The 26,409-nt window shown below is 40.3% G+C and overlaps 1 protein-coding gene across 3 annotated transcripts in view; it reads left to right on the top strand.

Moving 5' to 3' along the window:
* RNF121 (ring finger protein 121) overlaps positions 1–26,409 on the top strand; it is a 76,707-nt gene that overhangs the window by 23,003 nt on the left and 27,295 nt on the right. For 2 of the 3 annotated variants that reach the window (XM_055423578.2, XM_055423579.2), the window contains 2 exons: positions 9,398–9,435; positions 13,123–13,264. In XM_055423578.2, the coding sequence (XP_055279553.1) occupies positions 9,398–9,435; positions 13,123–13,264 (180 nt within the window). The remainder of the gene's footprint in view (positions 1–9,397; positions 9,436–13,122; positions 13,265–26,409) is intronic. The other variant, XM_055423580.2, reaches the window with a different exon arrangement.

The following is a 26,409-nucleotide window of genomic DNA, read 5'->3' on the forward strand; positions in this document are numbered from 1 at the left end:
TTGGAGGCTCTGTGTGGACAACTCAAAGTTAAAAACTCCACAGGTACTCATAGTTATTCAGGGCCCCCACATTGACCTTTCCGGTATCTGGCAGGTTCTTACATTGAGTATTGAGAAAAACCCCTTTGTGCTTTTGTGGGTGGCAGGGCAGGGAAAGAACCTTTTAAAAATACTACAGAGCATTCTGTTCTTAAGATCTGCCATCAGGGGAAACTGTTTAACCATAGTCTAAACTTTTGGGGTTTTATCAGAGCCTGACTGATCTAGGGGAAAGAAAATGCCCATCTCTGACCAGTTCTAGCTTTTCATGTTAGATAAGGGAAATCCCCAACTCCAGGCCTCTTAAGCCGTTGTGCCCCACCTAAGAGGGATGGGTGAGGCAGTGCGAAGCACTTGTGAAGTTCACATTCCAGAGGCACAGACTCACTAAAAGCCTGAAACCCAGTCATAGAACTGTAGAAGGCTGCTCCTCCCCAGCATCCTACCACTACAGTACTAAAGCCCTATTTATAGAAATTCCTTTTACCTTGTATATCATACCCAGCTATCAAAAAATTTCAAGATATCCTAAAAGGCAAAACACACACTTTGAAGAGACAGACCAAGTATCAGAATTAGACCCATCTCTGGCAGGAATGTTGGAATTACTAGACCAGTAATTTAAAATAACTCTGATTACTGTGCTAAGTATGCTCAAATGGATAAACTGGACAACATGCAAGAACAACTAGGCATTGTATGCAAATAAATTTACATTCTAAGAAGGAATCAAAAAGAAATGTTTAGAGATCAAAAACACCGTGACAGAAATGAAAAATGCCTTTGATGGCCTCATCAATCGACTAGATAAGGCCGAAGAAAGAATCTCTGAGCTTGAGAATATTTCAGTAGAAACCTATAAAAGTTTTAAAAAATTTAAAAAAATAAATAAAAGACTTGAAAGAAACAGAATATCCAATAACTGTGGGACAACTACAAAAGTAAAGGTGTGCTTTTATGGTCTGAATGTTCATGTTCCCCATAAATTCATATGTTGAAATCCTAATCCTAAAGGTATTGATGTGTTAGGGGATGGGGCTTTTAGGAAGTGATTAGGTCCTGAGGGCAGAATCCTCATAATTGGAATCTGTACTCTTACAATAGAGGCCCCACAGTTTCCTAATCCCTTCCAGTTTGTGCTTAATCCTGGACTTCCACCCTCCAGAAATGTGAGAAGTAAATATTTGTTGTTTATAAGCCACCTAGTCAATGGTACTTTGTTATAGCGACCTGAATAGATAGAGACAGATGCATCATGGGAATACCAGAAGGAGGAGGAGAGAAACAAGTATTTTAAACAATAATGACTGGGAGTCTCCTCAGGTTAATGTCAGACACCAAACCACTGATCCAGGAAGTTCAGAAAACAACAAGCAGGATAAATGCCAACACCATGCCTCCCCTCCCCCCCACTACATCTAGGCATGTCATTTTTCAAATCATGGAAAATTAGAGACAAAGAAAAAATTCTGAAAGAAGTCAGCAGAGAAAACACTTTACCTATAGAAGAGCAAAGACAAACCCCCATCAGCCTAGATTTCTGTGTCCTGAAAATCAGCCTTCAAAAGAGGAGACATAGGAATCTCCCTGATGGTCCAGTGTTTAAGAATTCACCTGCCAGTGCAGGGGACACAGGTTCAGTCCCTGGTTTTGGAAGATTCCACATGCTGCGCAGAAACTAAGCTGGTGAGCCCACGCTTCACAAGAGAAGCGTCCACATTAAGAAGCCTGTGCACCACAACTAGAGTAGCCCCAGCTCACTGGAACTAGAGAAAGCCTGTGTGCATGAACAAAGACCCAAATAAAAACTTAGATTAAAAAAGACAGACAAAAATAGAGCAAATTTGTTGCTAGTAGGCTGTCTTGCTTCCAGTGGCACTAGTGGTAAAGAATCCACCTGCCAGTGCGGAGATTCAAGAGACTCAGGTTTGATTCCTGCATCAGGAAGGTAGCCTGGAGAAGGAAATGGCAACCCACTCCAGTATTCTTGCCTGGAACGTCCTATGGGCAGAGGAGCCTGGCCGGCTATAGTCCACAGTGTGGCAAAGGGTCAGACATGACCGAGCACACACAGAGGCTTGTCTTGCAAGAAATATTAAAAGTTGTTTAGAGAGAGGAAAATAAAAGATGTCAGAGCCTCAGACCTACCTAAACAAAGGAAAAGCATTGGAATGGGAGTAAGTGAAAGTAGACTGAAAAAACATTTATTTTACTAATTTTTTTTTAGTTGTAAATTTTATTATATCTTAAATGTCATTTTCCACATGTTCTTTGGTAATGTAGAAATATAACTTTTGTGTGTATGTTTATATTCTGCCACCTTGCTGAACGCTGTTATTATAGAATTTTTTTTCATAGATTCTTTGGGATTTTCTGTGTAGGCCATCATGTCATCTGCAAATAAGGGACAGTTTTATTTCTTTCTAATCTGTACCTTTTATCACTTTATTTTGCTGGCCAGAAACTTCAGTATATGTTGAATAGTAGTGGTGAGGGTGGACATCCTGACATTATTTCTGATCTCAGGGGGAAAGCATTCAATCTTTCACCATTAAATATATAAGCTATAGGAATTTTGTAGTTGCTCTTTTAGTTTACAAGTTGTTGATTGATATAACAGTGAATAGTTTTTTGAAAGTTGTAATACTGACACTATATTTGACTGCATAAGCTTGTGTATGTATGTGTATTTATGGGTAAGTGAAATGAAGGACAGCAGTGATACAAGGGATGAGAGGAGGAATTAAGGTTATTTTGTTGTTATAAGATACACTATCTGTGATGTGATACAGTATTATTTGAAAGTGGATTTTACTATTTATGTATACTGCAAATTCTAGAGCAATCTCCAAAAGAAGTAAAAATTAAAGTATAGGAAATTCCATGGTGGTCCCATGGTCACAACTCTGTGCTTTCACTGCTGATGGCCCAGGTTCAATCCCTGGTTGGGGAACTAAGATCCCACAAACCCCACAGTGTGGCCAAAAAAAAAGTATAACTGATAAGCTAAGAAAGGAAAGGAAATGTAATCATATAATATTCTCAGTTAAAACTACAAAAGGCAGAAAAAGAAGACAAAAATAGGAACAGGTAAGGGCAACACATAGAAAACAGTAGCAAATATATAGTAGATATTAATCCAGCTGTATCAGTAATCACTTTGAACGTTAGTTGTTTAAACGCATCAGTTAAAAGAGATTGTCAGGAAAAAAGATTGTCAGGGACTTCCCTGGTGGTTCAATGGTTAAGAATCCATCCTCCAGTGCAGAAGATGCAGGTTAAATCTCTGGTTGGGGAACTAAGATGCCACGTGTGTGTGTGTGTTTTCAGTTGTGTCCGATTCTTTATGACCCCATGGACTGTGGCCCACCAGGCTGCTCTGTCCATGGAATTTTCCAGGCAAGAAATACTCGAATGGGTTGTCATTTACTCTTCCGGGGGATCTTCCCAACCTAGGGATTGAACCCATGTCTCTTGCATCTCCTGCATTGGCAGGCAGATTCTTTACCACTGAACCACCTGGGAAGCCCAGGATCCCACATGCCACAACTGAGACCTGACACAGCCATAAATAAATATACAATAAAGAAATAAAGGACTATTATCCAAAATATTCAAAGAACTCTTTCAACTCAGTAATAAGAAGAAAACCTGTTTAAAAAGTAGGCTCGAGACTTTAACATACTGCCCACTAAAGAAGATATATAGATAGAAAATAAGCATATGAAAGATGTCCCACCTTATGTAGTCAGCGAAATTCAAATTAAAACAGCAATGAGATACCACTACACACCTATTAGAATCATCAGAATCTGAGACACTGATACTACCAAATACTGGGAGGATGGAGCAACAGGAACTGTCATTTATTTCTGGTGGGAATGCAAGATAATATCTTCCATCAAACTTTGGAAGATAGTTTGGCGGTTTCTTGCAAAACTAAACTTACTGTTACCATACCATATCCAGGAGTTGTGCTCCTTAATATGTCTCCAAAGGATCTGAAAATGTATGTCCATACAGAAACCTGTACACAGATCTTTATAGCAGCTTAATTTGTAATTGCCAAAATTTGGAAGCAACCAAGATGCCTTTTGCTTCCCAGGTGGCCCAGTGGTAAAGAATCTGTCTGACAATGCAGGAGACAAAGAGACACATGTTCAATCCCTACGTTGGGAAGATCCCCTGGAGTAGGAAATGGCAACCCATTCCAGTATTCTTGCCTGGAAAATTCCATGGACAGAGGAGCATGGCAAGCTGTAGTTCCGGGGATTGCAGAGTCGGCATGACTGAGTGACTAAGCACACACATAGTGTCTTGGTAGATGAATGGATAAATAAACTGTGGTACTTCTAGACAGTGGAATTTTATTCAGTACTAAAGCAGAAATGAGCTATTAAACCATGAAAATACATGGAGGAATATTAAATACGGTTACTAAGTGAAAGAAGCCAATGTGAAAAGGCTATGTACTCCATGATTTCAACTTATGGAAAAGGTGATACTATGGAGACAGTAAAAAAGCAGTGATTGCTAGGGATTAGGGAGGGTGGAGGGATGAATAAGAGGAGCACAGAGAATTTTTAGGTCAGCAAGACTACTCTGTATGATACTCTGTTTATGGATATGTGTCCATAAGAATGTTATGTTTGTCCTAACCCATAGAATGTACATCAGTAGTGAACTCTGAGGTAAACTATGGACTTTGGGTGATGATATGTCAGTGTAGGTTCCTCAGTTGGCACAAAGGTACATCTCTGATGAGGGATGTTGATGAGGGAGGCTGTGCTTATTGAGGAGTAGGGAGCATATGGAAAATTCTGCTTTCCATTCAGTTTTGTTGTGAACTTAAAAGTGAAGTCGCTCAGTTGTGTCCAACTCTTTTGCGACCCCATGGACTGTAGCCTACCAGACTCCTCCATCCATGGGATTTTCCAGGCAAGAATACTGGAGTGGGTTGCCATTTCCTTCTCCAGGAGATCTTCCTGACCCAGGGATTGAACCCAGGTCTCCTGCATTGTAGGCAGACGCTTTATTGTCTGAGCCACCAGGGACAGTGGTGAACCTAAAACTGCTGGGAAAAAAGTCCATTTTTAAGAAGTGGACGGAGGATCTGGATAAACTTTTCTCCAAAGAAGATATGTGAATGGCTGATCGTCACATGAAAAGGTGCTTAACATCCTTATACATCAGAGGAGTGCAAAATCAAAATCACATTAATCTACCATTTCACACCCAGTGGGATGCTTCTTACCAAAAAGATAATACCAAGTGTTGTCAGCGATGTGGAGGAATTGGAACTCTCATGCACTGCTGGTGGGCATGTAAAATGGTGCAACTGCTATGGAAAACAAGGTGGCAGTTCTTCCAAAGCTTAGGCATAGAGTTACCATATAACCAGACAGTTCCACTACCAGATATATGCTCAAGCAAAATGAAATCATGTCTGTATGAAAGAAAACTTGTAAGTGAATGTTCATAACAGCATTATTTATAATAGCACAAAGCTGTAAACAATACAGATGTCCATCAGCTGATGAAAGGGCAAAGAAAATATTGTATATTCATATAATATGGTATTATTTGGCAGTAAAAAGGAATGACTTTAATACCTGCAGCAACACTGAAAATATGCTAAGTGAAGGAAGGAAGCCATTCCCTAAAGATCACATATTGTCAAATCTCATTTATATGAAATGTCTAGAATAGGCAAATGTGTAGATAGAGATTGAAATTAAATTAGCGGTTTCTTGGACTGAGGGATGTTGCAGAGTGATGGCTGACTGATACATGGTTTCATTTTGAGAGTGGTAAAAACGTTCTAAATTTAAATAGCAGTGATGGTAGCACAACTCTGCATATACTAAAAACATTGAGTAGCACATTTTAAATGGGTGAATTTTATGCTGTGTGAATTAGATCTCAGAAAAGCTGTTAACAAAAGCAGTGCAGGTGCGTGGAGGTGTGTGACTGTAGGACAGACTGAATGTGAGTGCTGGAATACGATAGCAGTGCTTTTATGTGCATGTGAATTACCCGGTTACGTTATTAAATGCAGTTTCTTATCTAGGAGGTCTGGGATGGATTCTGAAGCCTCTCTTTTTAAGCTCTCAGGGTGCTGATGCTTCTGGACTGTGGATCATGCTCAAAGCAGTAGAGGATTTTTTTTTTTTTCCCTTCAGTGAGTGGGGTCAGTCTAATGAGCCTTTCTGGATCCAGGAGGATTTGGCTGTTTGGCTAGCATTTTTCAGAAAGGCAGAATGTGGTTTTGTGGAGGAGAAGGGCTGAAGGGACAAACTGATCATTCTGTGTAAAGACTCAAGAGACCCCAGAGTATCAGTATTTCTGGGGGACAGAGGACTGCTTGTGGGATTACACTGGTGGATCCATCTGTGTTTTGCACCTGAGAAAATATATCAGTCAACCACAGATCATTTTCCATTTTTGTGAAATTTTATCTTGCCCTCTGCCTGACATTTTTGGTTTAACTTCTTTCAAATCTGGACTTTGGTAGATTTACATGACTATAAGCTTTGTGAAATCCTAGGAGAGGAGTGATTGGTTGTCAAAAAGACATTCTGTATATGGGTCTTGGGAGTGGAATATGGGCCTATCAATCCTGCCCTGAGAGCCTGCCTAATTAGCTACCTGAGCCTGGACAGGGGACCTGAACGACTTGCTATTTGGCCCCAGATGAATGAACTTATTAGTGAGGGAGAAAATGCAGATGTATTTCTAGGGTACAGCTTACTCACAGATATAGCTTATAGCTTTCCTTGTTTTTCCGCTTGAGCTGGGTGACTGGTTTGGATGTTATTTTTAAAATCTTTTGGTTCAGGATGGAAATATTAAAGCCACATCATTTCTTGACTCTTAGCATTGCTCCACTCCAGTACTTGTACTACTCCACGAAATGCTAAATGGTCTTCTAAGCACCGAGTCTAGTCTCAGTGTAAGAGTGTGCCTTTCTGAGCTTTCCCTGAGGCTCTGAAAGCATCACTGCCCTGTGCTTCACCAACATTCAGTTCCCTGGCCTCTCCAAGTGCTTTGTAAAATACACTCAGGAGATTCAAGTTCGATCCCTAGGTTGGGAAGACTCCCTGGAAGAGGGCATGGCAACTCAATTCTGTATTCTTGCCTGGAAAATTCCGTGAACAGAGGACTGTGATGGGCTACAGTCCATGGGGTCGCTAAGAGTTGGACATGACTTAGCAACTGAGCACATACACTCCTAGGAGGATAGGCAGTGAAATCACTTGCAATATAGTACTAGTATATTTTCACAGCCCCACGATGAAGTCAGAAGACAGTCTCTATTTTCCAATGAGAGAAACTTTAAGGCACAAACAGTGGCATGCTTGACCACTGTCTCACAGAGAGGTGTCCCCATGCCTGGCCCAGTTCTCTGGATCTTCCTTGTTTTCCATTCAACAGACTTGTCTTGCTTTTTTGAACATGTAGTTGTGTTCTATTGTTTTGTTTTGCCATGCAGTTTTTTAAAGCATGATTTTCTAGGTGCCTCCAGAAAATGAATACTTATTTCCCAGATGCTCATTAGGTATTTTTCAAGTGTTTGTTTATATCCTCATTTAAGCATCTCCAGATAGGATGCTGGTTTGTCAACATACTTACTTATTACCCTGTTGGAAGGAATTCAATTCAATTCCATAAATACTCATTGAGTGTTTAATATATGCTCAGCTCTGCTATTCTTGAAAGACACAAAAGCAGTGTATTCTCTTTATTTCTGTGAGATGCTCTAGGGTGGGAGCAAGGTAAACATAAGCAGGACTTGGACTAGGGTGAAGCATACAAAGTGCAGAGCACAGACTTGAAGGAGGCACTCACTGTTAAGGTCATGCAAGTGCAGGGTCAGTACCTGAAAATGTGTGCCTCTGTAAATTTTGAGTCCTCGGTGCCTTGCTTATATCACCCTGGCCCTGGCCCTGGATATAAGCAGCAGTTAGATCACTTGGAAAGCATATCTAAGATAATGTAAGACTGTGGTTCTGAATTGTCTGCTCAGGTACCACCCAGCTGGGCCTTTCCATTTCCTGCATCTAGTTGTCCTCTCTTGGAGGGGACCTCTGTCCTTCCAGGGAGATGAGTCAGGTCACTTGAATGAATTCCGTGAAACAGTGTAAAGTAGGACAAGGGGATGGTTGATTTCATTACCTTGGTTGTCTGAGGAAAGCCTTGGGATATTGTTTCTCCCCTCCTCTCTCTCTCCTCGTCTTCTCCCTTCCCTTCTACCCCTCCCCTCTTTCTTTTTCTCCCTTTCCTTTCTTCCCTCCCTTTCCTTCCTTCCCTAGATGGGATATGTGGAAACCAGAAACCCCTCCCTAAGCAATGGTTAACATCCCCAGTGCTCACACATAAAAGATGCATGGTAAATATGTACCAATTTACTTAGTAGTAGAGTGGAGTTCTGCCCATTTTACTGTAAACATTCCACTTAAGGTACTTTTCTGAAGTCATCAGAGGAACAGTGGGAAACTGGGTCTTGAACTTCATAAGCACTAAAGGAATATTTGTTGATTGATTCCTTTGAGTGTTTATGAGGTCTTCTCTACATCAAAAAGCATTTTCAGCTCAGTTCAGTGTAAGAATATATTTAGTGACTTATGTCCTGAGCTTTGGGTATTCTTCCATATGGCTACAAGGGGGTAGAAGACTCAAGCTCTGAACTCAAAGAATTTAGTATTATTTTGTTGTTCATTCGCTCTGTTTTGTCTGACTCTTTGTGACCCCATGGACTACAGCATGCCAGGCTTCCCTGTCCTTCACCATCTCCCGGAGTTTGGTCAAACTCATATCCGTTGAGTCAGTGATGCAATCCCACCACTGCTCTAGTGTTATTCGAGAGCAGTGGTTTTTCACCTGGGGGCAATTTTTCATCCCCCGAGGGACATTTGATACTATCTGTAGACTTTTTTGGTTGTTGTATCTGTGAAGATGCTACTCGCATCTAGTGGGCAGAGGCCAGGGATGCTGTTATACATTATACAATCTACTGAACCCCCCCTTCCCAAACAACCCAGAGAATTAACCAGTCACAGATTATCACTAGTGTCCAGGTTTAAGAAATCCTGCTATAAAAGTATAAGACTAACAGATAGAACTGGAGCTTTGTGGTTGGAAGGTCATACCACTAGCTGATAGCAGAAAAGGGACTGATGCTTAGTCTAATGAGGCCAATTAGAGTCATATGGTATTATATGACAGAATATTTTATCTAGCTTCATATCCCACAAATCCTGATTCATACTTTTAGCTCTAGCAAATGTGTAATCCCTGTATGTTGGGCAGGAACAGTTCTAAGATAGTAATGGATGTTTATGGTGGTGTCTTTCTACAGGTGGATATGTCAGAACTCTCTCCAGAGGAGCAATGGAAGTAAGTGTGACAGAATGGGCCCTTCATGGTGGGAACCATAGCTTAATCCTACTGATAGAGTTGTACACCTACCCTTTTTGCTTCCTTGTCTGTGGGAGACAAGTGATCTGTGGCGAGGAGGACAGGTCATTTGAGATCTTTCCCAGTATTTGAGTCACTCCTGGGTAGCTCCCTCAATCCTTGAGAGTAAATAGATACTTGTACCAAACCATCCATCTGGGTTTGAATACTACTTCTGCCATTTCCTAGTGATGTGATCTTGGGCAAGTTTACTTCATACTACCTTAGTTTTTCCAATTTGTAAAATGAGGAAAACTACAGTACCCATAATATAGTTGTTGTGAAGATTAATAATTGTGAGATTCTTAGAACAGTTCCTGGCATGTAGTAAGCTTCCAGTAAGTGTTACCTGTTTTAAGGATGGTTATCATCATTAACATCATCATTATCTGGGAATCAGGGCAGAGAGCTGTGTTTGAGAAAATGGGAGATGTATCTTCTGATCTCACATCTGCCACTAACTTGCTTTGTAACCAGAGTGAGTCAACAGATATCTTATTGTCATTATTTCTCCTCAGTAAATGAGTTTCAAGAGTGCTTACCCCTCAAACTTCACAAGGTAACTGACCAATGAGCTGAAATCAACCCAGTGAAGTTTTAATAGTGAGAAAAAAGCACTTCATTTAGAGGAAAACTATTGATGATAAAAATATAGAATGGCAAAGATAGTGACTCATGACCAGATTTTAGGTGACTTTAAGTGTTATATGCGCCAGTTGTATACCTGAGCTACCAAAATAGTCCACATTTTGGAAGGTGTTCATTGAAAGTATGCTATCTGCCTTAAGGAAAGCAACAGTACTGCTGTGTTCTGTTTTGCTGAGTCCACACTGATTGTATTGTAAATACTGCATATTAAAAGATGTTTAGCTAAATACATCTGGAAGGCATTCAGAATTAATGGTCTTCACATTATGTTATATGCATCATGTTTAAAAGATCTAGAACTGTTAGCCTAAAAGGGCCCAGGAAAATGGTGATAGGAACAGGATTTTTTTTTTTTTTTAAGGAATTAAAAAAAAATTATTTATTTATTTATATTTATTTTTGGTTGTGCTGGGTCTTCGTTGCTGTGAGGGCCTTTTCTCTCGTTGCAGCAAGCAGGGGCTACTCTCTAGTTGTAGTGGGTGGGCTTCTCATTGCAGTGGCTTCACTTGTTGCGAAGCTTGGCTCTAGGCCATGGGCTTCAGTAGTCGCAGCTCCAGGACTCTAGAGTACAGGCTTAGTAGTTGTGGTGGACAGGCTTAGTTGCTTTGTGGCATCCGAGATCTTCCCTGATCAGAGAGAGATTGAACCTGTGTTTCCTGAATTGGCAGGTGGATTCTTTACCACTGAGCCACCAGGGAAGCCTTGGTTTTTTTTTTTTTAAATTATGATAAATATTTGAAGGGGCAGCATTGGGAAAGAGAGAGTGGATATGTTCCAGAGCATAGGATTAGGTCTGAAGGATTGATGCTGTAGTAAGATAGATTTTATCTCATTATCAGAAACATCATTAAAATAATCGTGGTATATTGGAACTTCCCTGGTGGTCCATTGACTAAGGCTCCATGTGCCCAATGTGGGGGACCCAGGTTCAATCCCTTATCAGGGAACTAGTTCCCACATGCTACAACTAAGATCTGGGGCAGGTAAATAAATACTAGGAAAAAAAAAAAAAACATGATATATTGTGAGATACTGAGCTTCCTGCTTCTTAAAACATTAGAATTTTATTCCTTCATAGGCACATATGAGTACTAAAAATGTGTCAGACATTGCTGGTTCTAAATAGATTACTCTAAGAGGCATATATTCTCAGCCAATGGAGGTATTCGAACACTGGATTACGAACTTGAGCTAGATGACTTCTATTTTTTCTCAATCCTTTCTTTGATTTCTTGTACACATTCAGTCACTTATATACTATCTGAGAACAGGAAACTTATCTTTTATTGTCTTTATAACTCCCCATAGTCCTTAGGTTTTTAAATTTCTATTGCCCTTTTAGTTCAGGTAACAAATAATCCTATGAGGGAGGCAGAAAAGATATGGACTCCTTTTGATAGATGAAGAAATTGTGGTGAAGAGATGTACATTTTCTTGGCTAAGACCACGTAGGTGTTTCTGAACCTAAGTTTCTGACTCCTCCCCGTATTAATATATTTTGTCAGATTCTCCCACCTGACTGGCTGACATTTGACTGCCTACCAAATCTTCCCACCTGACATTTTATTATGAAAAATCTCATATACAGAAAAGTTGAAAGAATTGTACACTGAACACCCTTGTACCTACCACCTAGAATCTACAACTAACTTTTTGCTATATTTCTTTATGATTTATATATCTATAATGCATCCCACTGGTTCTTCTTGTTTAGTCTCTCATTACCCTTGGGGATTCCATGAAGATAGATACCGTTTATGTTGTCCTTTCCCTTTCTGCCTGATACCCTCGGGTAGGGAGAACTTGCTGGAGATGGAAATGGCAACCCACTCCAGTGTCCTTGCCAGGAGAATCCTATGGACAGAGAAGCCTGGCAGGCTGCAGTCTATGGGGTCGCAAAGAGTTGGACACAACAGAGCGACTAAACCCCCACCATCACCACCATGGAGAACTTGCACCAAAACTCCTGACCACAGGTTATATTTGTATTCAGTTTTCTAATTCCTTTATTCCTCTCCCTTAGCTGACTCTGACCCAGAATGGTGGGATTGACTTTTCTGTTTTCAGAGGAAGCTTTTTGCCTGTATTGGCCAAGGAAATCACTTTCTCCCAATCCTCAAGACAAGAAAATGCCAGCCTTGGATTAAATAAGAGTTTCTAGTTTTTCTCTCCTGAGCCCTTGAAAAGACCTCTGGATACTGATAGTGAAGTCACTGTTGGACTAGTATAAAGCTGAAGCGGTTCACATTATTCAGGCTTTAGTCTTAAGGATCTCTGATCCTGACAGAGAGGATAGGAGAAATAAAGCAAGACTTTAACCCTGAAATTAGCACACATTTGCAATATTATTCCTTTATTGGTGTCATAAATATTATTGAATAAGAGTATGAGCCTTTATGGCTGTGACCTTCTCTCTGGGTTACTTTTCTCCTTCCAGTGACAGGTTGAAATAGGACCAAAATGGAAAGGAATCCACTGTTTCTACCATTGGGGGTAGGGAGCAGGCCATCAGCCTTTAACCCCATACCTAACCTTGGTGACTGGAGCCCCTAGAACCCCTGTTCTATCTCAGAATTCCTGTCTTCTAAGGCATGTGTCTTTCTAGCCCCTAATTTGTACAGTTTAAGAGTATGTTCTGGACTTCCTTCATGATCTAGTGGTTAAGAATCTGCCTGCCAATGCAGGAGACACAGGTTTGATCCCTGGTCTGAGAAAATTCTGCGTGCCTCGAAATAACTAAGGCTGTGCACCACAGCTACTGAAGCCTGCGCGCTGCAACTGGAGAGTAGCCCCCACTCACCGCAACTAAGGAGAGCCTACATGCAGCAACAAAGACCACGTGCAGCCAAAAATAAAAATTTTTATTATTTTTTAAAACAGTGTGTTCTGAGCTATAGACCAGTGAGTATCCCTGGAACGCACTGCCCTTTATCACCACACCATCTCTGACCTAGCTCACTGCATCTGTTTGGCTTTCAGGGTCGAGCACGCACGCATGCATGCCAAGCATCGCGGCCACGAAGCCATGCATGCTGAAATGGTCCTCATCCTTATCGCTACCTTGGTGGTGGCCCAACTGCTCCTCGTGCAGTGGAAACAGAGACATCCCCGCTCCTACAATGTAAGCCACTTTGCTCATTTCTTTGTTTGCCAGTCATCAAGAGACTCAAGAAATATTCTAGAGTCCAGCCCAACCCAGGTCTCATATAGGCAAGGAATCAATAATAATAATAAACTGTGTATGAATGGTGTGTTGTGAATGTGCCTTTAAGGGACAAATTATTCAGATGGTGAAAACTGGGCTAGCACCTGAACCTACTTTCATGGCCAGAAAAGGTAGGTCCTTCCTTTTAACATTGTGGGATAAATTCATGAAGGAACTGTTCATCAGGAGCTATTCAGATAGATTAGAAAAACCAAGTCTTCAGTGAATCTTTCAATTAATATTTTCAAAAGGCAATGACAGTGGGGAGGCAATGTAGCAGGTGATGAGAAGGCAGGGTCAGAGTTAGAGAGACCTATAAAGGTACTAATATAGGAAATGAGGAACAAAAACATACAAAACATAAAGCTAAATGGCAGAAATAAATCCTTGCTTATTAGTAATTACTTTAAGTGAATTAAATTCTCCTTTAAAAAGGCTGATTGTCAGGTTGATTTAAGTAAACACATTATCCATCCATATACTGTCTGTAAGATACTCTAGATACAAAGAAACGAGATAAAAGTAAAAGGATGGAAAAAGATACTTCATGCAAATGATAACCAAGAAAGATGGCTTGGTGGCTCTTGAATGTCAGACAAAATAGACTTTTAAATCAAAAAAGGTACACGAGATAAAGAAGGATGTTTTTGTTCAGTCACTAAATCATGTCCGACTCTTTGCGATTCCATGGACTGCAGCGTGTACCAGGCTTCCCTGTCCTTCACTGTCTCCCAGAGTTTGCTCAGATTCATGTCCATTGAGTTGGTGATGCTATCTAACAATTTTATCCTCTGCTGCCCCGTTCTTTTACCTTCAGTCTTTCCCAGCATCAGGATCTTTTCCAGTGAGTCAGCTCTTTGTGTCAGCTGGCCAAAGTATTGGAGCTTCAGTTTCAGCATCAGTCCTTCCAATGAATATTGAGGGTTAATTTCCTTTAGGATTGACTGGTTTGATCTTGCTGTACACGGAACTCTCAAGAGTCTTCTCCAGAACCACAATTCAAAGACATTAATTCTTTGGCACTCAGCCTTCTTTATGGTCCAACTCTCATGTCCATGCATGACTACTGGAAAAACTATAGCTTTGACTATACAGACCTTTGTTGGCAAAGCGATGTCTCTGCTTTTTAATACACTGTCTAGGTTTGTCATGGCTTTCCTTCCAAGGAGCAAGCGTCTTTTAATTTCATGGCTGTAGTCACCATCCACAGTGATTTTGGAGCCCAAGAAAATAAAATCTTTTGCTGCTTCCACTTTTTCCCCATCTATTTGCTGTGATTACATATTGATAAAAGGTTCACTGCAGCCAGAAGATACAAAAATTATAAACATATATGCAGCCTAACAAAGGAGTCCCCAGATACATGAAGCAAGAATTAACAGAATTGAAGGGAGAAACAGATAGTTCTATAGTAATAGTTGTAGAACTCACTTCCCCACTTCCCATAATGGATAGGATAGCCAGATAGAAGACTAACAGAGGACTTTTTTATAAACCAATTAGACCTAACAGACATACACAGTGCACTGTACCCAACAACAGCAGAATACATGTTCTTCTTAAGTGCACATAGCCCATTCTCCAGGATAGACCATATGTTAGGCCACAAAGTAAACCTCAGTAAATTAAAAAACTTTGAAATCGTAAATGCAACTACTCTGGATGAGGACATGGCAGGTAGTATACTGAATTCTTTTGCAACTATTATCTTAGAAGTATTTAATCTTTTCAAGTATAACAACCCTTCTTTAACATAAAAAACTTGGCAAGCATCCACATGATGATAAATATACTCTGAAAGAATACGTAAACACATATAGTCGTAATCAGTTCAGTTTAGTCGCTCAACCCCATGGACTTCAGCACGCCAGGCCTCCCTGTCCTTCACCAACTCCTGGAGTTCACTCAAACTCATGTCCATTGAGTCGGTGATGTCATCCAACCATCTCATCCTCTGTCGTGCCCTTCTCCTCCCATTCCACTGTTTCTCCAACTATTTGCCATGAAGTGATGGGGCCAGATACCATGATCTTTGTTTTCTGAATGTTGAGCTTTCAGCCAACTTTTTCACTCTCCTCTTTCACTTTCATCAAGAGGCTCTTTAGTTCTTCACTTTCTGCCATTAAGGGTGGTGTCCTGCATATCTAAGGTTATTGATATTTCTCCTGGCAATCTTGATTCCAGCTTGTGCTTCATCCAGCCCAGCGTTTCTCATGATGTACTCTGCATATAAGTTAAATAAGCAGGGTTACAATATACAGCCTTGACATACTCCTTTTCCTATTTGGAACCAGTCTGTTGTTATATGTCCAGTTCTAACTGTTGCTTCCTGATCTGTGTATAGATTTCTCAAGAGGCAGGTCAGGTGGTCTGGTATTCCCATCTCTTTCAGGTAATAGCAAATACTAATTCAGTAAATGTCAATAATAGCTAAGATTTATTGAATTCTTACTATGCCAGTCACTGTTCTAAGCATTTTACATATATACCCCATTTAATCCTCATAATAATCCAATGAATACTGTTGCCTCCAGTTACAAATGAGGAACTGAGACAGAATGGCTAAGTAACCTGCTCCAGTGGTAAAACCATTATTTGAACCCAGACAGTTTTACTCCAGGGCTTTTAGTCTTAAACCCTAAATAATTCTTTTTCTCTAGTATGTGCTTTTTCAGACCTCTTATAATATGGCCAGAGATGTCCAGAGGTCTGTAGCCCACAGGATGGGAACTGCTAAACTATCTCATTTAACCCTCCTAATAGCCCTTGAGGTAAGTACTGTGAACAGACTGAGGCCAGAGAGTTCAGGCATGAAGGAGAAACTAATCGATAGAGACATAATTTGAATCCAAATTTTCTGTTTCGTGTTTCATAATTTTGACTGTGCTTCTGGAAAGGATTTTCTCTCGGGGGAACCAAAGGATAATCTGAAGCATAGGAGGAAGAGAGACTTAATTTTGCCTTTGAGCTGGCACATGTTTCAGACATTACTGGCACATAGCCACCTCCAGTATTGTCATGTACCTCAAGTAGAGACATCTGTATCTTCAGGTCATAGTGCATGGAATGACTGTGTGACACCAAGGCTTTTTGAACTAGGCACCATCCAACAGACTAAGCCATCTGGGTGGAGTTTGTTGTCTAGACCCTGTTATGCTTCACCCTGCCATGTGAGATAAGTCACTTGTTTCTCCTTGTGTGCTTACAGTACCCATTCTATAAAATGGGGATTATCAGGATAGTTTAATTGAACCTAGAAACTTAAGAAAAATCTTAAGTCAAATGTGGAGTGAACCCACTTTGCATTTCTGTGCTTGTATTTAGAAATGATTATATAATGTTAGCTTATCTGCAGAGATTTTTGAAAATCTCTGAAGAATTGAAGATGCATATATATACTGCAGTGTCTTTCCATATGTATTTTTTTAAAAAGCAATGACGTCCTTACTTAAAACAGTATCTTAAGAAAAAGCCTGATATAGAAAATAAGAGGATGCTCTGCTTGGGCTGGTAACCCTCACCCCTCCGCTTTCTCAAGAACATATATAGGACTCATCAGAGTGTTAGAAAACCACTAATGTGCCATTCACTAGTTAATCCTCAATAGGAATGTGATTGTAAATTAATGAGGCCAGTTGTATAAGGAAATGCACAGTCATCTCATTACTTATTGCCATGCCCTGTAAACATTATGCTGAACTGTATTGGTGAGAGGACATGCTACCATTATAGCATATCTTGCACCAAGAAACTTAAACTCCTATCTTTAGAAAATTGGAAGAGGAAATTTGTATGTCCTGCTTTATGCTGCTCTTATTCAATAATCATCTATATTGGTTTTGTTAAAACTTTTATTAACTTGGATACAGTGAATGTTTTTACTGCTTTAAAATACTAACTTTGGAAGAAGAAAAATTCCAAGATCTTATACACAATGGCATCTCCTGTCCTTTTTCAAGCTTATCAGAAGTTGGATTTGTTTTCCTTGCAACAGTAAATAACTATCTGACTTGATTAGCCAACGCTCCTGCTTCCTGGCTATCTGACTTTGTACTTCTCTGAGACTCAGTTCTTCTTGTCTCTAAATTTATGTTCCCTAAATTGGGGTCATAATGTCTGTCTCATGTGTTGGAAAGATTATATAAGATCACATGGCAAAGTATTTTGTAAACTCCAAAGCTAATGTTAGGGACTTTTTTGCTCTTATTCATAAGAAGAAAAAAGCTCAAGACAAAAATATCTTCAGGTACTATGTGGAAATGGAATAGAATTTTATTTTTGTTAAGGACAATTTCACATAACAGAATTCACTATTTTACCTGTTTTAAAGTGTATAATTCAGTGTCCTTTAGCACATCCACATTGTTGTGCAACCAGTCACTGTTTAGTTCTAGAACATATTTGTTACCCTGAAAAGAAGCGCCATACCCATTAGCAATCACTTCCCATTTCTCCCCTCCCAGCACACCCTGGCAACCACTAAGCTGCTTTCTATGTATTTGCCTTTTCTAGATATTCATATAAATAGAATCATACAATATGTGGCCTTTTGTGCCTGACTTCTTTCACTTAACAGTGTTTGCAAAGTTCATTCACATTGCAGTATCTACCAGTACTTTGTTCCTTCTATGGTTGTATAATATTCCATTGTGTGGATATACTGCATTTTGTTTATCCATTCATTAGTTGGTGGACACTTGAGTTGTTTCCACCTTTGGGCTGTTTTGAACAGTGTGGCTATGAACATTCATTGTAAGTTTTTATTTGAACACCTATTTTCAGTTCTTGGATATATCCTAGAGTGAAATTGCTGAGTCATATGTAACTTTATGTTTAACTTTGAGGAACTGCCAAATTGTTTTCTACAGCAGCTGTGCCATTTTACATGCTAACTCACATTATATTGGGTTCCAGTTTTTCCACGTTCTCACCAATACTTATTTTCCAAGTTTTTTTTTATTATTATAGCCACATTATTTTGCATAAAAGTGGGATTTCATTGTGCTTTAATTTGTATTTCCCTAATGGTGAAAAGACTGTGATGCTGGGAGGGATTGGGGGCAGGAGGAGATGGGGACGACAGAGAATGAGATGGCTGGATGGCATCACCAGCTCGATGGACATGAGTTTGAGTGAACTCCGGGAGTTGGTGATGGACAGGGAGGCCTGGCGTGCTATAATTCATGGGGTCACAAAGAGTCAGACACGACTGAGCAGCTGAACTGAACTGAATGGTGTTGATGTTTTTATTGGCTGGCTGTATATCTTTCTTGGAGAAACGTCTCTTCAAGTTCTTCGCCCATTTTTTAATTGGATTTTTGTCCTTTTTTTTTTTTACTGCACCACGTGGCTTACAGGATGTTAGTTCCCTCACTAACTGAGACCATGGCAGTGAAAACCAAGTTCTAACCACTGGAGCACCAGGGAACTCCTGGGTTTTTGTCTTTTTTGTTCTTGCTGAGTTGCAGAAGTTCTTTATATAGTCTGGATACTACGCCATCATTAGATATCTAATTCACAAGCATTTTTTCCCATTTTGTGGGTTCGGTTCAGTTCAGTCACTCAGTTGTGTCCAACTCTTTGCAACCCCATGAACCGTAGCACGCCAAGCCTCCCTGTCCATCACCAACTCCTAGAGTTTACCCAAACTGAGTCGGTGATGCCATCTAGCCATCTCATCCTCTGTCATTCCCTTTTCCTCCTGCCTTCAATCTTTCCCAGCATCAGGGTCATTTCATATGAATCAGCTCTTCGCATCAGGTAGCCAAAGTATTGGAATTTCAGCTTCAACATCAGTCCTTCCAGTGAACACTCAGGACTAATCTCCTTTAGGATGGACTTGCTGGATCTCCTTGCAGTCCAAGTGACCCTCTGAAGAGTCTTCTCCAACAATCAAAAGCATCAATTCTTAAGCACTCAACTTTCTTTATAGTTGATCTCTCAAATCCATACATGACTACTGGAAAAACCATAGCTTTGACTAGACAGTCCTTTGTTGGCAAAGCAACGTCTCTGCTTTTTAATATGCTGTCTAGGTTGGTCATCGCTTTTCTTCGAAGGAGCCAGTGTCTTTTAATTTCATGGCTGCAATCACCATCTGCAGTGATTTTGGAGCTCCACAAAAAAGTTTCTCACTGTTTCCATTGTTTCCCACCTGTCTGCCATGAACTGATGGGACCAGATGCCATGATCTACCCCATGAATTGTATGAATCTATCCAGTAAACCATACTGTAAGCTGACGGGCTGTCATTGAGGCTTTGTTGTTCCGTTTATAGATCTCAGGCAGAGGAGATTTAGCATAATTCTTAGGGGCCCTAGGATTTTGAAATGGTAAATGAACATTGGCTTCAATGTAAAGTCACCAGATGCGTTATCCTCTAAAGAAGAGAGTCAGTCAGTCTGTCCTTTGAATCTTTGAAGCCAGGCATTTTCTCCTCCTCTCTGTGAAAGTCATAGATGGCATCTATTTGAAAATCTGTCATTTAGTGTAGCTACTTTCATTCATCATCTTAGTTAGATCTTTTGGATAACTTGCTGCCGCTTCTCCATCAGCATTTGCTGCTTCACCTTGCACTTTTATATTGTGGAGATGGCTTCTTTCCTTAAACCTTATGAACCAGCCACTGCTAACTTTAAACTTTTCTTCTGCAACTTCCTCACCTCTGTCAGCCTTCAGAGAGTTGATCTGGATTAGCCTTTGGCTTAAGGGAAAGTTGTGGCTGGCTTGATCTTTTATGCAACCACTGAAACTTTCTTTATATCAGCGGTAATACAGCTGTTTTGCTTTCTTATCGTTCATATGTTCACTGGAGTAGCACTTTTAATTTCCTTCAAGAACTTTTCCTTTGCATTCACAGCGTGGGTTACCTGGCACCAAGAGGCCTAACCCATCTCAGCTTTCAACATGCCAGTGAGATTAAGCTCTCATTGAGCTTAATCATTTCTAGCTTTTGGTTTAAAATGAGAGAAGTGTGACTCTTCCTTTCACTTGAACACTCAAAGATCATTGTAGGGTTATTTATTGGCCTAATTTCAATATTGTGTGTCTCAGGGAATAGGGAGACCCAGGGAGAGGGAGGGCCTTCCCTGGTGGCTCAAAGAATAAAGAATCTGCCTGCCATGCAGGAGACCTGGGTTCAGTTCCTGGGTTGGGAAGATCCCGTGGAGAAGGAAATAACAACCCACTCCAGTATTCTTGCCTGGAGAATTCCATGGACAGAGGACCCTGGCATGCCATGGGGTCACAAAGAATTGGACATGACTGAACGACTAACACTTTCACTTTTTCAAGGAGAGGGAGATAGATAGGAAATGGGTGGTCAGTGGAGCATTCAGAACATAGACAGTGTTTGTTGATTGTTTGTTATCATACATGGGCATAGTTTGTGGTGCTCCAAAACAGATACAGTAGTGACATTAAAGATGACTGATCACCATAACAAATATAATAATAATGATGAAATATTGTGAGAATTACCAGAATGTGACACAGAGAATCACGTGAACTGAGTAAATGCTGTTGGAAAAATGGCACCAATAGACTTGTTCAATGTGATGTTTATCTTAATTACAGCAGTGATTCAGTAAACTTTTTACAGAAATAATTTGCATAGCTGGGTCAGCATTTTTGTAGAATGAATTCCTAAAAATGGAATTTCCTGGTCAAGTGGAATTACCATTTAATTATTAGTAGATCTTGTCAAGTTGCCCTTCACAAAAGTTATAGCAGTTTACAGTCCCACCAACAGATGTTAAACAGTGCTGTTACCCAGTGTTAAAGAGAATGTAGAGAATCCTCAGTATTTTTAATCTTTGTCAAATCTAATATGGTGAAAATATTTAATTTAAAAATCATGTAGTTCTGTAATGTTTAGAAACCAACAATCCTCTGCCTATCTTTATTCATCCTTGATATATATATGTAATATATATAAGTATAAAGAAATAATATTAAAAATATATATAGATATATATATAAAATTTTACTTTTGAACATGTATTGATGTTCTGCCATGGAAAGTGGTGATTATCTTATACCACTACGTCTATACCCATCACATACATACTTTTGCTCCTCCCAGTTTTTAGTAAATAAGTTTTCCCTATTTACATTATTATGACATGTAAATGTTATTCACAACTGAACCATGTGGTGTGTTCAGTCACATTTCTTTCCTTGCTTAGGATTCTTTTAGAATGTTTCTTACTGATTTATAAGAACTTTTTGTGTATTAGGAATAAGCATTTTGACATATGTGTTGCAATCTGTTTCCCCAGATTGCTCTGATTTTATTTTTAGGATTGGTACTTTATAGATGAGATTTTTGAACCATCCTGTGGACTGAGGATTCTATTCCTTGCTGTTCTATTTGGATATCCCATCTTGTTATTCCTTGTTTTCCATCCTGGGGCATCTAAAGTTCTTCTCCCTGCCTGAACAGATTTTAGGTACTTGCTATATCTATGAGTTTACAGTTTAAACTGTGGTGATTAATAGTGGTTAAAACTGATACAACATTGTAGAGCAACTATACTCCAAAGAAAATTAATTAAAAAATGCTTTTGCTACTCAGATCTATGTGAAAAGTAAATTTTTATTGTTACTTCAGAAAAAACCCCAAAATACACATATTAAACACATTAAAATGTCTGTGGAGTAAGGAATGGGAATAAACAAGAATCATAACTCCTTTGAGAATGTGTAAAGGAGAAGCTCTCAGATTGTTGTTGAATAGTAGAAATATGAGCTGTTTGAGATTAGCTGTCAGAGCTTCACAGAAAATGCTTCTCAGGGCATGCCAAGAAATTATGAAATTAATTGATAAGGCTCTGTTTCTCTCCAACTGAATGAAATTTTCTGTTCTTTACTAGTGCTGATTGGTGGCCCAGCCTTCCATTAGGCACCCATGACCACTACGTAGAAAAACACTAACTCTATTCTCCTAGACCAGGTTTCTCAGTAGGGAGCATATTAACATTTTGACCAGATGATTCTTTATTTTTTTCAGGGGCTATGAGGTGCATCATAGAATGTTTAGCACCAGCCCTGATTTCTACCTACAATTTCCTCCCTCTGATTGTGACAACTGAAACTATCTCCAGACATTGTCAAGTGTCCCCTGGGGAGAAAATTCATCTGTAATGAGAAACACTGTCCTAGACTCTGGAACCTAGAGCGGCATGGATGTTGCCAGCCAAGAGGTTGATTATGAGCGAGTATGCCAATCTGCTGGTTTCACTGTGAAGATTATCAAACTTCTTTCTGTAATTTAGGAGTTAAAGAAAATAAATTTTAGGTTAAAAGAAGAGTCTAAATTAACTGCTCTTGGGAGCAAGCATTCCTACTGTTTTCTGTATTTAAATTTCAGGTACTGTTCTTTGCAGTAGCAGCAACAGCTGTAATAATAGCTTACACTGCTTTATAGTTTTGAATTTGTTGATTAAAAACAAAATACTTTTCTCATCTGTTATTGCTTTGGAACCTCACAACAAATAGACTTATAAGATAGGATAGGGATTTGTCTCCATTTTTCAGATTAGGAAACCAAAGTGCAAAATACAGATGTGATTTGCCAGGAGCACATGACCATCATATTGGAGAGCCGGATATAAAATCTGGTTCTTGGTTAAGTGCTCGTTCCATAGAGTACTCAAGCATCTTTTGAGGTTTCCAAAAGTTTCAGAAGACTGTTGACAGTTCTGCCATAGTCATATCTGTTTTTAACCCCCTCCCCGCCCCCACCCCGGGTTTTCCTTTAATGACTTTTGGCCATGTCCTCTTCTTGGATTTCAGTATTTTCACAACCATCCCCACTTTGGTCTATGTTGCTTTGCCTCCTCAGGGTTCCCCCTAACTTGGTGACCAGGGCTGGGAGGCAGGACTTGGGAGATAGAAGATCTGGGTTAGAAGCCTAGCCCAGGACTTGATGATTGATTTCTCTGTAACTCAGTTTTCATCATCTATTCAGAGTCTAATCTCACTTGCTCCTTAGCTCCCTCAGGGATGTTAGGGGAAAGAGTAAGCCTATGCCTGGAAAAGTATCTATCCTATTTTTAAAGATCTCCAAGGAGAAGCTTTCATCATCCCTGTCTGTTACCAAATATAGTATCTTTTCAGACTCCTGTCTCCTGAACTGCTATTCCCTCCTGGAATGGATGAGTGGCAAAATCTCCTACCTGGAAATCTTTAAAGTACTATAGCTTTTTCTTATACCGAGACAGTAAGAGGGTCACTAGAATGTGGCTAGATAATGCTGACTAAGATGGTAAAGGGTTGTAATCCACTTTCTGTGAGGAAAAACTTTCCTCCCCAGAATATAATTAAAAACTCCTAAGTGTGATCAGCCTTCTCTGAGCCTTGCCTACCTCTTTAGGCTCATTTCTCACACCTCCCTCAGGTACCTGTGTACTCTCTCAAGGATACCTTATTCCCGCATCATGATGCCTTTCTTCATCTGCACGTGTTGGACCACCCAGGACAGAGATGATAATTCCTCCACGTTGGGTGGGGCACTTCTGCTCTGCTCTCTTGGCCACCAGGACCTACTCCATTATAGCGCTTCTTATACTGCATTATGGTTGTTTCTCCTCAGTAGACTTCTCCTTGAGAAGCTTTTGTTTATCAACTCTGAATTCCCCAGTCCTTAGCCTGGTGTCCAGTAAATGCCCAGCAAGTGTTTGTTAAATGACTGCTTGAGTCACTTTTACCTGAAGAGGAGAAGATTTGAGGGAAAAAGACATAATTTGGGGTATTAGGAGAGTAGGCATAAGAAATAGGGAGTAAATATACTCTGCACTTCTCTGAAGGACAAGAATTTGACTCAGAGGCAGAAGGTAGACAAAAGCAGATTTTTTTCAGGTCAGCAATAGAAAAGAACTATCTAGCACATCTTTTTTGTCAGTGGACTATCTGTTTCTTATGATAAGTTTGACCATTTTCTAGCGGTGTGGTAGGAGGTAATTGCCAACCAAGTTTTTGCCTTTTGGAATATTCTAGCAATACGTGGGGTCTTACCAGATCACAGAAACCATGCTGACTATATCTGCTTGCTGGACTTCTGGATGATCTTCACATAATAGCCACACCTTCCTTTAGTTTTGTCCAGGCCTGTTATCCCAGCATCTTCAGCTGTTTGTTATGTGATTTGGTTTCCAGACCCTTTGTAATCCTGGCTACTCTGTTATGGTCATGTTTATTCATCAATGTTCTTTGTACATTGTGGACCTAAAACCAGATCTCAGGGCCGAAGGATTCTTTGACAGAGCAGAGAACGGTAGAGCTACTTGCTCCTTCATTCAGGGTTTATTCTTAGTTAAGTAGCATAGTGTTGCCTCGGCTTTTTTATAATGACCCTGTTGGCATACATTCCCTGACAATGTGTAGTCAGGTGAAACCCCTAGATCTCTTTCATGTGAGCAGCTCCTTCCCAATCCTATACTTGGGTACTTGGTGAAGTTTCAGCCTGAGGTTTTGGTTCTTCATTTCAGCTTACCAGATCACAGAATGGTAGAGCTAGAAGAACTGTAGGAATGAGCTTCATTCATTTTGGATCTTGTTTCTATTTTCCATGTTCAGTGCCTTGCTCCTCTCTCGTTTCTCCCAAGCTTTGTGCTGCTCACAGTTTGATAAGCAGATCCTTTGTATTTTCATCTGAATCATTCATGACAGTATTGATCAGAGCCGTGGAGCATATCCCAGACCTTCTTCCGGTTGACCTCTGTCCATTTATCAGTGTTTTTTTTTTTTTTTTTCAAGTTGATTCAAGCTGTGAGTCTCTTTGTTCTGCTACCTGGACTTGTAGTTTTCATTTCATCCTTGGTGTTCCTCTGCAGCCAAGCATAGTAGGTGATCTCTGTCCCCACAACACAGGCAAATAAGAAGTGATGGGAATCCTGAAAGTCAAACGTGCCTCTGGCAAGGGAGCTAGTGTCCAGAGAAGGATGTAATCTGGCAGCTCTTTTTTGTTTTCCTGAATTACAGTTTCTGAGATGAAAGAAATCTAAACAAAGTCCATTTAAATAAGGGCTAGCTAACTCTTACTGTATCATCTAACATCATCATGTCAACTGGGTAGTCTTGTGGAGAGGTAAGTGGAATGTTGCTATTCTTACCTTCCAGATAAGAGAAGCTGGGATTGTTCCTCCGTAAATGTTTGCTGAAAGAATTAGTAAGTCAGTTTCAGGCTGGTCTTCACTTCAGCTTCATATTTGCAGATTCAGGGAAAGAGGATGAATGGCTTTCACACACACATGTGTGCTTGCATACACACACACACACACACACACACACACATACACAAACACCATAATGAAACCTCCTTCAGAACCAGCTTTGCTTGTGGCTTCCCTTGTGACTCAGCTGGTAAAGAATCCGCCTGCAATGTGGGAGACCTGGGTTCGATCCCTGGCCTGGGAAGATCCCCTGGTCAAGGGAAAGGCTACCCACTCCACTATTCTGGCCTGGAGAATTCCATGGACTGTATAGTCCACGGGGTAGCAAAGAGTCAGGCAAGACTGAGCGACTTTCACTGTCATTTTTCAGAACCAGCCAGAGCACTGCTGTTTCTGGCTAGTCTTCCCCTTGACAGCTTCTGCCTGCACTGCTGTATCTCTCCTCTGAACTCCCATACCAGTGCCTGATGCTTTGCATGACTGCCCAGTTCATGCATTTATGTCTCATTACCCCAGATTCTGGAGGAGAAGTTAGGGCCACGGCTTCCCCTTGTTTTGTGCCTTTCATGGCATCAGGTATAAGCATTTGGTTAAACAAATTGTTGAACCAGAGTGTTGCCACCAGATGGCACCAGAGTCCCTGCCATTAGTCTTGAGAATTTTGAGTAACTTTCAGCCATTTATTGCCAAGCTAGCCATTAAAAATGCCTTCAACTTAATTCATTAAGCAGAATGCCAGTAGATACTACAGTAGACACAAATAAATTAACCAGGCAGAATTGTTCAGTTCAGTTCAGTCGCTCAGTCGTGTCCGACTCTCCGTGACCCCATGAATCACAGCACGCCAGGCTTGTGTTCACCCAGCGCCTCTACCGGCCCCTTTTCGGG

This window comes from Moschus berezovskii, chromosome 14, assembly GCF_049115385.1.
Source record: "Moschus berezovskii isolate FMDL1 chromosome 14, NW_MosBer_1.0, whole genome shotgun sequence".
In the NCBI taxonomy this organism is placed as follows: domain Eukaryota; kingdom Metazoa; phylum Chordata; class Mammalia; order Artiodactyla; family Moschidae; genus Moschus; species Moschus berezovskii.